This window comes from Martes martes (assembly GCF_963455335.1).
Source record: "Martes martes genome assembly, chromosome: 3".
Lineage (NCBI taxonomy): Eukaryota > Metazoa > Chordata > Mammalia > Carnivora > Mustelidae > Martes > Martes martes.
The window spans coordinates 153795571-153811973 of record NC_137890.1 but is presented as its reverse complement, the minus strand read 5'-3'; the positions used below and the strand labels follow the sequence as shown (position 1 = coordinate 153811973).

Genomic DNA, 16403 nt, shown 5'->3' with positions numbered 1-16403 from the left:
CGGCCCCCTCTTGGGGTGCTCAGGTCGCAGGCAGCTGGGCCACCTCCTCCGGGGGTGACGCCTGGGTTTGGCCCAGGAAGGCGGAGGCCTGGGTCCGCGATTGGGCCCGGGGACCAGAGCAGGGGCGGGGTACCTGCCCCCCAACCCCCAGAGAGCAGCAGCTCCTCTGAGCGCCCCCGTTTGCGCCTGCGGCCTCTGTATCGCCCCCGGGTCCCCGCTCGCTCCCGTCCCAGGGAGGGGCCTCTCCTTGGATGCCACAGGGGCGCGAAGGTCGCGGGCGCATTTATCCCCAAGTGCGTTTATTAAATCGCGTCTGGAGATAGATGGACGTGGATACAGGAAAGGAAATCGCAGCGCTCAGTTGAGCAATCTTCTGGCTTTAAATTCCGAATAAAAGTCTCAAATATTCCCGGGTCAGGGGGGCACTGTCTCATTAAAACCACTCTCGTCCTGAAACTGCAATGCAGACATTAAAGTGCAGTATTTTTCAATTAGAGCTGACGAATTCAATCAAAATTCCATAGATTAGGATGAAATGAGGCATGGGTCATTTACAGGGGAATTTAATTGCCGAGCCATTAGACAAATAGTATATTTGCCATTCCCGCGTTATCCATCATTTTCGACATCAATACCGGGGCCGCATCTCCCCGTCCCGCAGCCGCCCGGCGTCGGCTGTAAACACTCCCTTCCCTGTATCTTCTGATTATATCTGATTTCATTTAGGGCCATGGGGGATTATAAATGTTCACGCAATCAAGTTCATTAGGACTTCAAATCGCATTTCTGATTGGGATCGCTCCGCGGCTGTCCTCGGTGCGCCTTTCAAACCCCAGGACTAGGCTTTCAAAAACATCTTTTTGAATTCAAAGCTGCACATCCTTTTGTCTTCCGACGTCCCCTCCCGCCTCCTCCTCCCCTGGGCGGCCCCGCGCCCCTCTGTTCTCCTTCACCGGGGAGCAGTTCCGAACCCCACCGCCCGGTGAGCTGGACCTCCGCGCTCCCTGGCCCTCCGCGCTCCCTGGCCCGCCTTCGAGACCCCCAATATTGGGCGACAACCCCCCGCGCGGCCGCGGGACGCTCAGGACCCCGGAGGCATGAGGAGCCCTCCGGGGGTAAAGCCCCAAGCGCTGGCGGATCTCGGGTGGGGTGCCCGGCCCTGCTGCTCGCCCCCAGCCCGGCGCCACCGGGAGCGAGTGGGGCGCTGTGCACCTTGGAGTCTCGCGGCCACAGGCCTCTGGGCGGCGGTTGGGCCCGACCCTGGGGACGGACACCCGGGACCCCTTTCCTGGCTGGCCCCTTTGACTCCAGAGAGGAGGGCGGGGGCGGGCCCCAGCAATTCTCTCTTCCTATTAGTGCACCCAAGAAACAAAGGAGCAGACTCTTCTGGGGAGAGCTCGGCAAGGAAGGCTCGAGACATCCCTTCCAGCACAGTTGAAAAATAATAGCTTAATATTAACTGCTTCTCATAAAAATATACTTCCACAGTGATACAGTTACAAGAAGAAACCCTCATTTTACCCCCGTACTTTGCGCTCATCGCTGTTAGCTGCCTCAGTAATTTAATTGGAATGAAACGTGAGAAATGTGTCATTTTTGAAGAATTTATGCATCACTTCCTAGAAATCTCATTGTGTTAACTAGGAGCCTACTGCGTTCTGTTTAGAACCCATAATCACATTTTTATGTGTCTGTATTACCAGTTAATGTGACCTCCTGTCTTTAGCAGATAAAAAAAAATTATTCTTTTTCTATAACATCTGCATCCAACTCTGGTTTGCATAGTGTACGTGGAAACCCTGCATCCCCAATGTTCTGCAAACTTACCAACTTTCTCTAGAACAGGGCAAAGACATGTGAATGGAAAAAGTGCCTACTAAATGAATAATTACACACCAAATTAAAACCCTGCATTAAACATAGTCGACAGCAAATACTGCATTCTCAATCATGTTTATTGCTTACAAATTGCATTACAAAGAAATCTACTCTTTTTATTGGCGTGATTAAGCAGAGTGTTAGGACTGCAGAAATACCATTCTGTTAGATTAGATGGAGGCTGGAAGCCGGGCTAGTCCCATTGCCATGGTGAATGTATAATTTTGTTAAAGAACACGTTTAACACACAAATGAGGACTGTCTGTCATTACGGCATCATAAAAGAGTCATCTTAAAATATATTTATTTATAAACACAGTGCCTATAAAACGTGCATATTTAATACAAAGGAAGTAGGCAATTCCATAATCAATATTTTAATTACTGAATTTTTTATGATGGTAGCGCAATTCTATATGATACGTCACAATTCTGTAGCTTTTCTATATTCTCCTCCCCTTTTTCCTGTGAACTAAAATCTCGTTTTCTTGTTTTTAATTCTGGGGAGAGCGGGTTGGTGGACGTGGGTAAGACCGTTTGCTTATGGCGCCACCTGCAGGATTCTATGAGAATGCGTTTCAATCCTTGGAACCCTCTGCAGGGCTCTAGTAGTAACCCCAGGCTTGTTTTAGCAATTCAGTGAAATTAGTTTTTGTTTTAAAATAGAACGATGTTGACAGTTTGAAGACAAAATCCTGGGGTCTGAAAAGTAGACTTAAATCCACAAGTAAGATGCGGTATTGATCACAGTTGATAATTTGGGGTTTCTGACTATCCCCAAGGGCACATCAAAAATTTGAGTAAGGAATGATTCATTCTTGAAATAATGGGATAAAAGGTGCAATATTCCTGGTTTATCACTTGGTCCTTGGGCAGCCCTTAAGAGATGAAAAGCACTTGGCAAGCTAATAATATCTGCGATTACAGTGATTAAGCTTCCCCTCAGCTGGCCCGCATCAGGACCGGTCACTGGAGCAGACCAGCTCATTCTCCAAGCCTATATTTTACACCATTTTTGTAGAGGGTTAAGTGTCCTTTGCAAAAGTTCAACAGCCTGCTCCATCAATGTGTGTCTAAAGGGTTATTTCAGAGATTAGAAATGTGGCAATTATATATAGTTACTGGGATTAGCAAATGCTTCTTCCTAAGGAGTCAGTGGTGTTGATTTTCTTGAAAACATGCTGCATTGGTGATTATCATGTAACTTAACATTAAGCAGACACAAAGATAGTCAAAGACCAACCCAATGTCATGTTCAGAATTTTAGGCATAACACGTCCCAGGGTGCTGTGTCCAAGTACTGACTGCCCATGGACTGTGGATGACGTCTAACCAACCCGCTGTGCTGTGGATGGTTTGCCCTGGGTAGGACATGGCCAGGGGTGCAGGGAGGCGGACCTCATCAGGACCACTGCTGCTGGAGAACCTCACTTGTGTATTTTTGAATTCTCAGGGGTTGGATGACAAGTAGTACCACCAAAGACACTCAATAAAAGCGGAAGGAAACTATTCCTCTGTTATCTTTTTTTAGTGGAAACAGCATTTAGTCTTTTGTTACCATCTGATTTTTGAACCATGTGAATCCATCATTAAAAGCTAAATATGAAGTTAAAAAAAACAATTTAGGTCTTATGGAATTGAGTTTATGTAATATACTCAAAGAGAAAAGTAATGATGTCCATAGGAACCGCTTAAGAATGGAAAACATTTTTAGATCCTTTAATAAAAAAAAAAATACCAGGGTACATTTTGTTCACTGGAAGAGAAGTCAGCCAGGATAATTCTAGCTTTAAAGTAGAATGTCTTGGGGCGCCTGGCTGGCTCAGTCAGGAGAGCATGCGACTCTTGATCTTGGGGTCATGCATTTGAGCCCCATTGTTGGGTGTAGAGATTACTTAAAAAAAAACTTAAAAAAGTAAAGTAGAATGTCTTTTTGGATATTTATTTCACCTAGCTTACCTCTCTCCCACCCTCCCTCCTCTTAGTCCTGTCCTCCCTCTCCTCCATTTCTCTCTTTCTTTTCTATGTAGAATTATGCAAGTCTCCTTGATTCCACAACTTCCGAATACCTGTAGCTCACACTAGAGAGTCATCAAAACAAGTTTTTTTTTTTTTTAAATGCAGGTTTTATTTATTTGTCAGAGAGAGAGAGAGCACAAGCAGGGGGAGCAGCAGGCAGAGGGGGAAGCAGGCTTGCTCCCTCCTGAATGATGAGCAGGGATGGGATGCGGGACTCAGTCCCCAGGGATCATGACTGGAGCCGAAGACAGACACTTAACTGACTGAGCCACCCAGGTGTCTGCAAACAACACATTTTTGACAGGTATTTTATTTTTGGCCAAACAAAGCAAATTGCTAGCAGTAATTGCATTCTGCAAAACTGTGAGTGACTTTCATGCCATCTGATGATTAAGGTAGCCCCAATCACACAAGCCGTCTTTGTCCCATACAGCCATGACCATCATTCGGGAGTGGTATTTAGCACTTGTGGATGGCCAGGGATTTGAATGAATTTCTAGGGCCAGTTGATTTTCTGCCTTTTCTCGTGATGTCGGGTTCCTGATGAGCTGGAGAACTCGGGAGAGCGTCGCTAGGTTCCTGTTTTGCATGGGTGTGGGTTGACTGAGTATGGGACTGGCTGGTGGAGTGGGGTTAGGGTGCTTATCGTGGAAGTTCCATGATGGTGTGTAGGGCACAGTGGGGAGAGGGAGGGATGGGGAGATGCCTGAACTCCCACCTGCCCTGGGAATAAATCAGCATCTCTCATATGCTGTAGAGCCGAAGCCAGAGGGAGGGTGGCCGAGAAGGGGACCCTTCCTCTCCACAGCCCACCCCACCACGTGCCAGTTCTGTCCAGCAGCCTGGCTGACGAGTGGGTCTTCTTTGCTTGGCTCTGAGCTGTCCAAGGAGGAGGAGGATCCTGTGAGCCTGTCTTGTTGAGGATGGGCCCTCAGCCCCAAGGTGGGCAGGCTCAGTCAGGATGGGTTAAAGCAATGAGCAAAGGACTCAATCGGTGAGTAATTAAACCCAAGGACTTTTTTTTCTTTAAAGATTGTATTTATTTATTGAGAGAGAGAGAGCATGAGCAGGGGGAGCAGCAGGCAGAGGGACAGGGAGAAGCAGGCTCCCCGCTGAGCAGGGAGCCCCATGCAGGGCTCAATCCCAGGACCCTGGGATCATGATCTGAGCCAACCGCAGACACTTAAATGACCGAGCCACCCAGGTGCCCCCCCACCCCTCAAAAATTAAACCCCAGGAACTTTAGGGATTAGCTCTTTTGGGAACATCTACATGTTCAAAGAAGTTCTTGGAGGAGAAAACAGTGAAGAAGGAAGAATTTCCTCCAGGCAGCTCTGGGGAGCCATCCGGGGTTCCTTCTGTGAATCCTGTTGTCATTTTAAGCTGTAATGTGGGGAAACCTAATAACTGATCATCATTTATCAGTTTAGAAATGTAAGGTCAGTATGTTTGAAGGGGTTCTGCTTTGTTTCAGGACTCTAAAACTCTGTAAATGTTAGTGCATTTCAGAAATACGACCGGATTGTTTTCTACAGTGGGTGGTATGGAGAGGGCGGCTGGAGATCCTGTCCGGTAAGGACAGCCTGTTTGCTCGGCTTCTCATTTGCAAATCTGATGAGGACAGGGCTTGGGGGGTGGGGCGGCGCAGTGGTTGTGTTTCTTACCCTGTACTCTTGTCCTTCCTGCTTGTTCTTATAAATAACATGACTTCGCCTTTTCCCTTTTTATCCCTTTCTCGGGCCATTTTCTGCTAAAAATAATGCAATCATAATAACAGAAGGAACCATTTATCGAATTTCTACTCTGAGCCGGCTCTGGACCTGGGGCTTTGTGCTCTCTGCACTCAGTGGGGACAGCCACCAGGAGCAGGGGTGTCACCCACGATGGTGATCCACACTCCCCACCACCTCCCCCTAATCCCCCCTCTCCCCCCACTGCCCAGACCTCCATCATCAAGATCTGCAATTCGACAACATCCTTTCAGAGCTGGAGAAGCCCTGCCTTCCTGCAGATCTCTCACAGAATCCCGACCCAGCAAGAAGGATGCAGATACACCTTCCAGCTGAGCAAATCACATCTGGTTTCGGTTAAGTAACTATTCTTGCTCCGGTGGGACAGCCCCAGTTCTGGGGTGGTCACTGTGGGCTCCCACCTGTCCCACAGTGTGCTGCCTGCCTTTCCAGGGCAAAGCCATCTCCCCGGAGTCCCACTGTGACCACATCTGCTCACCTGCTCCATGGATCCTTGTGGCTTCTCTAGTTCAGAATCCCTGGTCTGGAAGCCAAGGTCCTCCCGGTCTGCCCCCATGCTGTCCAGCTCTTTCTTCTTCTAGTTGTTGAAGCGTGGGGACCTTCCCCTCCAGGAGGAGGACGGATCTCTGGTCCTCCTTCATGCCCCATACCTTCCTGCACGCTGCCACCTGCCTGGGTTGGGGGGGGTGCTGTGTGAGGAGTCCTGAAGTCAGGCACACACAGGCCTTTTCTGGGTTCAGTGAGTGTCTGTCTTAGGGATGTGAGTGGGGCGCCTGGGTGGCTCAGGCAGTTAAGAATCCAACTCTTGGTTTCAGCTTAGGTCATAGTTTCAGGGTCATGCGATCGAGCCTTGTGCTGGGCTCTGCACTGAAGGTGGGGCCTGGTTAAGATTCTCTCTCTCCCTCTTCCCCTCCCCTACTCATGCTCTCTCTAAAAAAATATGGCATATTAATAGAAAATTTGAGATCTAGTAAGGCCAAGAGATCAAGAGACAATTGCCATTGAAAAGACAGTTTATTACTCATCATTCCCAAGAGAAGGGGCACATCATACCATGGGGGGGGTCACATGGGGACACACTAGGGTTGCTCAGGCAGTTGGGGGAGGGGATGTGGACAGAAGCCTTTGTCGTGGTTTTCATGGATGGAATGGGCCAGGCAGGATAGACAGGCTTGGGACCAGCAGGTCTGAATAGCTTCAGCAGGCTCTGGGATATAAATAAGGGCTGTCCCTATCTCTCTGGCACCTGGCCCTGGGACAGTTAGGACAGGTGGAAGGTAGCCCAGAGTGTGACAGCCCAGTAGAAGGGGTGGTTGGGGGTGTGTATGTGAGCTCTGGAGTGGTCGGTTTGCATTTGGAAAGCACGCTTGGGGTAAGTTGTATGCTGTCTCTGGAACTGGCGGACTCTGGGAGGAGCAGTCCCTCCAAGGTCAGCCAGGCCCCGGATATCAAAGCACCAGAATACAGAAAACGAAAGAGATGGTTCATATAGCCCTTGACCCTTAGAACATCTCTCTTGCTATGTGATGCTCAGGCTGGGCTGATGGCAACCTCTAGCAACCCGTCTGTCCCTGGCATCTGGCTTCCTGGGCTGCTGGCCACTGGGGTTTGGCGAGGGCATCAGAAGACTCACATGCGATCACAAAGCTGGGCTTGCCACCCCTCCGACGTCCTTTAGGGAGTTCTGGGCTGTAATGTGCTGGGAAGCACCAGTGGGCTCCAGAAGGGCACTCCTGTTGCGGAAACAGGTGTCCTCTCTCAATAGATACACCTGTCATGTGTTGGGGACAGGGCCTTTCTAGGTGGTCAGGCTCCAGGTGGGACGCCCCTGTGAGGCAGGCAGTCTGTTAATGCACTGCTGGGGATGTGTGTATACTTTTTAGTTCAGCTTCTGTTGAGAAGTACTTTCCGATACAAATACAATGATATTTGCAGACTTGATCCCCAAAAGCAACCCTGAGAGGCAGAAAGGCCTTTTAGGACCCATTCCATTTCCAAGTGAGCATGAAGCTCAGGGAGGCCGGTGCATCCACAGGGGGGATGTGGGTAGTGCCACCCGGGTCTGCCCCCTTCCCCGTGGTGCTCTCCTCAACATACCACCTCCACTGAGGGCAGCAGTGCGAACTACAGCCTCAGTCCCAACACTCTGCTTTTCAGTGCAAAACACCCTCTGGTTCCAGAAGGAGGTAATTTTGCAGGGACTTTGGCAAGGGTAACAGGGGCACGAGGTGAAAGCACTTTTTGCCGAATAATTTCCGAATGGCACAGCGGCAAAGATGCTGCAGACAACGTGGGGTGTGGGCCAAGGCCAAGAGGGACTGGTAGAAGGCCTGGTGCATCTGGAAGGAAGGCAGATGGAACATAAACCCAAGTACACGGACCTGACAGCCAGAAGACCCCACGGGAGCCATGCCCTCCACCACGAGGTGTATGCACTTTTTGGTGGTGCAGTTCCTGAGGGGAAAGTCTGTTTTGGGTGGTAGGATGGGTAACACAGATAATCTCCTCACATCCTGCTCTGCTCCCCCCATCTCTGCCCCCTGCATAGTGCATTTGCTGTTGAGCCATGTGCACGGAACTCAAGTCAATGAGACATGAAGGGATATCTTCTAGAGGCTTCTGGGGAAAAACACCCTCACTCTTTCTTTAGCGACAGTGACGGTGGACTCTGTTGGGTACATATGTGGTGCCTGCCGCTGCCTAGGCCACATCTAAGCTCTCACAGGGAGAAGGAGGACACACAGAGTAGAGCCTGTGGATTCAGGTGGCTCTGTGTGCCCCCCTTCACTGGGGGGGTTACTCAAGTCCAGCTGGGTGTGTTGGGTTTCCGTTCCTTGCAGCCAACAGCACCCCAAATGAAATAAGAGCTCTTGGCTTCGTGATTCCTCCCAAAGAAAACCAGCAATGCTCAGCTACGCTTCCACACTCTCCCTTTCTCCATCCTTCTTCAGATGCCTTATGCTTCACTGGTTAAGTGCCCAAGTGCACATGGTGGGGGGAGGGAGCAGAAGTTCAGGGCTCTTGTACTGAGGGGGAAGGAAGGGCCGCTCCCTTACCTGAAATACTTCCTCAGGAATCACTTCCCTCCAGGACTCTGACACACGGAGCTGAGGGTAGGCGTTGAAAAGAGTCTCAATAACCGTGGGGGCCGGTGCACAGGTCTTCAGCACCTGTTGGAAGTGGTGGGAGACCAAGTTCACGTTGACTGGGTTTTGGGTCCAGGTGGGGGACAGGGCTAGCTGACAGGGCAGTGTGTTTGGGTCTCCCTTCTGTCACTTCCTGGCTGTGGGACCTCACTATGCCTTAGCCACATGGGAAACAAGAGCCCTCATGGTAAGAGGACAGCAGGGTTCCCAACAAGCCCAAGGCAGCGTTCTGGTGGGGGTGCTGTCTTAGCGCTAGGAGAGCTGCATGTCCCAAGTCTGGGCTTGGGAATGGCTTGCTCATCCTTGTGCCCAGGAGTGGCATGCCCATGGCTCCGTGGGCTCTCCTGACCTCTACATTGTTGCTCAGAGCAAAGGAGGGAGGTTCTGCTGGGGGTGGTGGGAGGAGTTTGGTCCAAGGATGATGTTCGTGATTTCTTATCTCAACTTTCTTATATATCAGGACAATGAGGGAGAAGAACGTCTTTGTTGTTGAATTTCCTCCTGACTTGGCCTTTCTATTTTATTTTTCGTCCCCACTGGCAAAGGATTCCTTTTTTCTTATTAGTAAATTTTACAATTCAGGTTCATCAGTTTTATCATAAAGATGAGAACACTGTTTGCTTTTTTACAATTCAGGTTCATCAGTTTTATCATAAAGATGAGAACACTGTTTGCTTTTTTAAAAAATACATTTCTTGTGATGGTGAATGTCAGTGAGCACAAAAGTAGACCCAGTGGTATGATGACCTCCATGTACCCACCATCAACCCATGCCTCGTCCCACCCCATCCACGTGCCCGTCATCTCCCCTAGTATTATTTTAAAGCCATTGCAATGGATCCTGTATTTTCGTCTGTAAATATTTCAGTGTGACTCCTATAGGACACTGTAGGAGAAATACGACATCATTATAAGACCTGAGAAATTAACAAGTTTCTTAGCATCTTCAGATATATGGCCAGTGTTTAAATTCACAAATTTCTCTTAAATGCCATTGTATGAAAAAAAATTGTTTGAATAAGAACCCAAATAAATAAAGAATAAATAAAGAACCCAACAGGATTGAGACTGGTTGATATGATGTATTATCAGATCTCCCATTTTTGTGTCATGTTATTTATTTGTTGAAGAAACTGGGTTATCTGTCTAGAAGAGTTTCTCGGTGCTCGAATTTTGTTCCTGGTATTCATGTAGGGTTTGGGAACATGACGCTCTTCGTCTGCTTTTTGTAAATTCGTAGTTGGATTGGGAAGATTGATCAAATTCAGATTTGATTTTGGGAAGGGGTAGGACAACTTCATACTCCTCTGTTTTTGAGGTTTACGATTTACCAAGTGTTGTAAAATTAGTATTTCTTCACTGAGAAAACTGAAGTTAAGCAATTTTCTTACAATCAGGCACCAAATATCTACAGCAGACAATTAACAGGCAGGACCAACAGCTGAGCTCACTGGGGCTCTGTGAACAAGGTCAAATAGAAGACAGACCTGAATCACTCAGTATGGTTGCTCCATTCACAACTTGCCGAGCTTCCTTCACATATGAAACCCCTTTTAAATATATTAAAACAAAACAGGAAATTAATATCTTTTTGTTTAGAGATAAGCACTATTAGCATTTTGTATATACTAATGTTTTATGCATTTAGACAAAAAATGAATATATACAGTAAAAGTGGAGTAATACTGTGCCTATTATTTTGAAACTTGATTTTTGTCTACTCAACGTCAATTGTGATCAATTCAGAAATTATAAATAAGCACTTCAACATCATTTCAGGGGCCATATATTTTATGAATATATTGTAATATATTCAATGAGGTGATTATTGTAAATGGATGTTATAAACAATGAACACTCTTGAGTATCATTTTTTCTCTTTCTGCCTCCAACCATTCTTATTTAGATCACAAGATAAGTCTGTCCCCTTCTGACACTGAATTCCTAGAAGTAGAAATGTAGGGTCAAGGAGTATGCACATTTTAGAGGTTTTAGCACATACTGTCTAATTGTAAGTGTGTAAATTATCACACTTTTTGAAGAAATGAGTATGAGAGTGTCTCTTTCTCCCCTATCCAAGTCATCTCATTAATTATTTAAATTTGATAAATAAAGTATGGAATATTTACATTTTGGTTGACCATTTCTCTTCCTTTATAAATTGCTAAGTTACGTCTTTTGCTCAGTTTTTCTATAGTAAGTTCATTTTCCCCATTGATTTGCATATACGCTTTATTAAGGTTATATCTTAGTCATTCATTTTTGCAAATAATAGTATTTTCTCCTCTCGGTATAAATATTTCACATTTATTTTTCTTGTCTTATTACATTGACCAGAGCTTTAAAGTTCAATGTTAAAGATTTATTTATTTATGAAAGAGAGAGAGAGGTTAAACACATGTGTGGGCAGGGAGAGGGGTAGTGGGAGAGAATCTTTAAACAGATTCCCCGCTGAGCTTAGAGCCTGACCAAGGGTTCCATCTCACAACCCTGAGATCATGATCTGAGCCAAAACCAAGAGTCAGATGCTTAACCAAATGAACCACGTAGGCACCCCTAAAGTTCAATGTTAAATAACAATACTGAGGCATCATTATCTTATTCCTAATTTTAACAAGATTATCTCTAAAGTTTCACTATAATAACCTTGGATATTAGTATCAGATAGATAATCTGTTCTCAGTGAAGGAAGTAGCTCTCTATTTCTAAATTACTACACATTTAAGGATGTATTTTTTGCCTTTTTCTAACGAAGTTGATACAAGATTTTCCAATACTGACCCATTTTTGTCTTCATGGAACAGACCCTGTTTGGCTATTCTGCATAAAATGGCAGATTCAATTTGCTAAGATTTCTGTATTTAAGAACTAAATATGGTTTGTCATTTCAGCTTTTTTAGCTTCTTTTGTCAGATTTTGATGTGAGTTTATGCCAACTTAGTCAATTTAGAAAATTCCTATCTTTTTAACTCCTGGAAGATTTTAAAAGTACATACTTATTGGAATTGAGAAGACATAACAGATCTTGTATTTAACATTGTCTAAGCCTAGCCTTAAGCTGCAGGTAGTATCAAAATATTATCACTTTCTCTTCCATGGCTATTGGTATACATTGTTTTGATTTCTTCTTCTTCCTCTTCTTCTTTTTCTTTTTCAAAGATTTGATTTTTAAGTAATCTCTGCACTCAACATGGGGTTTGAACTCACAATCCCAAGATCAACAGTTGCATGCTCCACTGGACTGAGCCAGCCAGGTGCTCCTTGCTTTTTTCTTGAATCAAGTTTGTTAATGTACACTTTCCCGGGAAACAATCATTTCATTTTATTTATTTTTTAAAAAATTAATTCCAGTGTAGTTAACATACAGTGTTATATTAGCTTCAGGTATATAGTGTGATGAGTCAACAATTCTATGCTCAATGCTCATCACGATGAGTGCACTCTTGGTCCCCTTCACCTACTTCACCCATCCCCCCCACCTCCCTTCTAGTAACCAGCAGTTCGCTCTCTATAGTTAAGAGTTTGTTTCTGTCTCTTTTCTTCTTTGCTCATTTGTCTTGTTTCTTAAAGTCCACATATGAGTGAGATCATATGGTATGTCTTTCTCTGACTTATTTCCCTTAGCATTTTACTCTCTAGCTCCATCCGTGTTGTTGCAAATGGAACAATCTTCATTTTATTTTATTTGTTTTTTTTTAAAGATTTTATTTATTTGAGAGAGAGTGAGAGAGAACATGAGAGAGAAGAAGGTCAGAGGGAGAAGCAGACTCCCCATGGAGCTGGGAGCCCAATGCCAGACTTGATCCCGGGACTCTGGGATCATGACCTGAGCCGAAGGCAGTTGCTTAACCAACTGAGCCACCCAGGTGCTCAACAATCTTCATTTTAAAGAAATTTAGCATTGCACGTGTATAGGAAATAGATGACATGTTGATACAGTATCTTTCTGGGAGGAATTTTAAAATTTTTTATTGATTTTTTATTTTATTATTTAATTTTATCAGTACAGCGGCTATTTAGCTCCGTGTGAGTACAGGGGAAGTCAAGGGACAGCTCACTAATATGGAGTTGGAAACACAGCCCTTTCTGCCTCTGGGCCTGAAGGGTAGAGAGTCGGGTGGGCTGTGTATCAGGAGTAATGGTCCTCGGGCGCCTGGGTGGCTCAGAGGGTTAAGCCTCTGCCTTCAGCTCAAGTCATGATCTCAGGGTCCTGGGATTGAGCCCCGCATGGGGCTCTCTGCGTGGCAGGGAGCCTGCTTCCCCCCCTCTCTCTGCCTGCCTACTTGTGATCTCTCTCTCTCTTGTCAAATAAATAAACAAAAAAATCTTAAAAAAAAAAAAAAGGAGTAGTGGTCTTAGATTGGGGACATGCATCCAGCCTACGGCAGAGGGGGGTCCAATCGGAGATATCCTCTGACCTCACCCTCCTCTGTCTGTCTGCTGGGAGACTGTACTGGTGAAACCCAGGAAGGCAGAGGGCCCAGAGCCTTGTCAATGTGTCCGTGCAGGTGGGGAGCAAATCTGGATGGGAGATAACCCCACTACCTCTAGAAATAAGCATCCTTCTTCATTTGAAATGAATATATATATATTCATATAGTGATGAAATAATTGTATTTCCAGTGTTATTCCTTATTTAGTCTTACTGGAATTTTGCTAATTTGTTTTTTTTTCAGGGAATCCCCTATTGGCTTTTGTTGACCCATTCTCTTTTAAAATACTCTAACCCATCAATTATTGTGTTTATTGTTATTAATTCCTTTGTCTGTTTCTTTCTGACTCCTTGGATTGACCGCTCAGCTAGTTTAGTAACATTTTCCCCCTTGAGTCATAATATAAGCAACTTTCAAAATGGTGCGGATTTTCCTTTGAACATAGGTGTGGTCATAGCCATACCTTTGGAGGCACAGTGTTCTATCTTTCTTAAATATTCTGCAATGATGTAACTATTGATGTGGTAGTTATTTAGAGGTTTGCCATGCAATTTTCAAAAGGTTATTTTTTAAAAATTAGCTGTTTGGTATTAATTTTCTGGCCTATTGTATTATGGCTTTAAACAATGCCTGCTTTTGGAGTACCAGAAGTTGTATTCTGTTTGCAGCATTCAAAATTCAACATGCACTTTTCTCATTTACCATTTGAAGCTTCTACTTTGCCCACTTGATGCGTGAAAGACAGATGCGAACTAAAAATCATCTCGGATTATTATTTTTCATTTAGTTTCTCCATTTTAACATAATGTTTCTTTGGTAGATAGGTTCCTAATGGTTACATCTTCACTGTGAACCATATATATATCTGTGTCTCTCCCAGGAATTCTATGTTGCATATTGATATCGATCCGTCATTTTCTTTTTCTTTTATTTTTTGCTACAAAGTACCTCTGCCCGCTCTTTAATTTTAGCCTTTTTAAAATTCATTTTGTTTGAAAGTGTTTGAGAGTCCCTGTATTGGTAATAGGGCAGTTTAAGAAATTTATATTTATTGTTATAAATAATCTATTTGGGTTTACTTCTGTTTCACTTTATTCTTTTTAAAAACATGTTTAAAAGATTTTATTTATTTGAGAGAGAGAGAGCATGAGCTGGGGGAGAGGCAGAGAGAGAGGGAGCGGCAGACTTCCCTGAGCAGGGAGCCCAACACGGGGCTCAATCCCAGGATTCTGGGATCATGACCTGAGCCGAAGGCACACAGTCAACCGACTGAGCCACCCAGGTTCCCCTCATTTTATTCTTTATGATTTTTTATGCTTGCTTCTCTTGTTGTCTGATTTTCTTTTATACAGATTTATATTTCGCTTGTGTTTATTTTTATATTTTGGAAGTATGTATCCTATTTAAAATTCTACTAGTGTTACCTTCAAAATAAATAATGGCCTATATTTTCTAAACATCAAAATTGTATCTTTTGTGTTCTAGATGTGCCATTATCCCTACTCTCTCATTCCTCTCATAACCAATTCTCCTTTTTTTTAAAAAAATTATTCATTTATTTGAGACAGAGACAGAGAGAGCAAGGGGTGGGGAGAAGAAGAGGGAGAGGGAGAAGCAGACTCACCGCTGAGCAGGGAGCCTGATGTAGGGCTCCATCTCAAGACCCTGAGATCAGGACCTGAGCCGAAGGCAGACACTTAACTGACTGAGCCATCCAGGCGCCCCAATTCTTCTCCTTTCTTAATAAGATCTGGAGTTTTAGTCCCAGATTATGATTATTACAAGATATTTTATGTTACGTATATCTTCCAGAAATAATTTTTGATATTAGTGTTTAGTTTTACACCCTGCGTTTCAATTACTGAAGGTGTTTCTATTTCACTGGGTTGTATGTTCACCTCCTGTCCATGAAGCCATTCGTTCTAGATACTTACCAAACTCCTGCTAGAAGCTGGGGATTGTGTTATGTCTGCATGATACAGAGGCAAGCTCTGCCCTCACAGACTTTTATAATCTCAAATAAAAGAAAAAACACAGCAACAATAGAAAACAGGTGCCACAGTACCATAGAGGGGAATCACAAGGTACTAGACATGGTACCTAGGTGAGACCTGGATTTGCTGTGGGTGGTGAGTTGGTTGGTCAGTTAAGACCTGCTAAGGAGGAGGAGTTACAAAAGTATGGAGAGTTCTGAGGACAAGAGTGTTCCAGGTAGAGAAAACAGTGACCAAACCTGGGAGGTGAGGGGGAGCTGAAATGTTGGCCGGGTGAGGAGCTTGATGTGGGGAGCGTGAACCAGAGTCTGGGGATGAAGGCAGGGCATGGGCAGGAGTAGCGCCAACCACTGTGATGAGGCTGGACATGACCCTAAGGACACAAGGGAGCCCTGGGGGACTGCGAGTTGGGGAGTAACAGGAAGAGATTTTAATTTCACAAGCATCACCATGGCTACAATGTAGAGAACAGTTTCCCGGGGCCATATTGGAGGGTCGGAGTGCAGCTTAGGGGACATTTCCACAGGCTAGGAGAGATGGTGGTGGCCAAAACTCAGTTGGTAGCAGTCAGGATGGAGAGAAGAGGATGATCCTGAGAGACGGTTAGGAGGTGGAGTTGTGGGAATCTACGAACTTGAGTTTCCCAACCCTGAGATAGTCTTTCACCTCATCTGTCTCTCTTTTTTAAAATAGGACAACAATTTTTTAAAGATTTTAGTTATTTATTTGAGAGAGAGAGGGATTGAGAGAATGAGTGGAGGAGCAGAAGGAGAAGCAGACTCCCCCTAGAGCTGAGATCCCGATATGGGACTCGATCCCAGGACCCTGGGATCACGACCCGAGCTGAAGGCAGATGCTTAACAATTGAGCCACTCAGGCACTCCCTGTAACCTCATCTCTTTGGCAATTGGTGTACTTTCACCCCACGGGCCTTCAGCCCTGGGCACTTGAGACAACCTGCCCTTGTTAAGCGTATTGACGGGCTGGGGCTGCTGCATCCTGTGGCCAGTGCTCTACCTCGCCTTGTGCTGTGTTGACCACGTCTGACACGGTCAGTCAGGTCCTCCTCTATGATACATTCTTTACCTGGTTTCCAGGAAGCCTTGCTCTCATTCCACCTCCCTCATTGGCCCCTCCTGTTTCCTTGGCTGTCTTCTCATCTCTCCTTCTTCTTAATGTTGG

General features: G+C 45.3%; 1 protein-coding gene across 3 annotated transcripts in view; it reads right to left on the bottom strand.

Moving 5' to 3' along the window:
- Positions 1–6645: 6645 nt before the first annotated feature.
- The window catches only part of ASB18 (ankyrin repeat and SOCS box containing 18), a gene marked incomplete at its 5' end in the record, with an annotated part of 62518 nt that continues 52760 nt past the window's right edge, over positions 6646–16403 (bottom strand). For 2 of the 3 annotated variants that reach the window (XM_080799170.1, XM_080799172.1), the window contains 2 exons: positions 6646–7987; positions 8705–8818. In XM_080799170.1, the coding sequence (XP_080655296.1) occupies positions 7802–7987; positions 8705–8818 (300 nt within the window). In that variant the 3' untranslated portion in view covers positions 6646–7801. The remainder of the gene's footprint in view (positions 7988–8704; positions 8819–16403) is intronic. The other variant, XM_080799171.1, reaches the window with a different exon arrangement.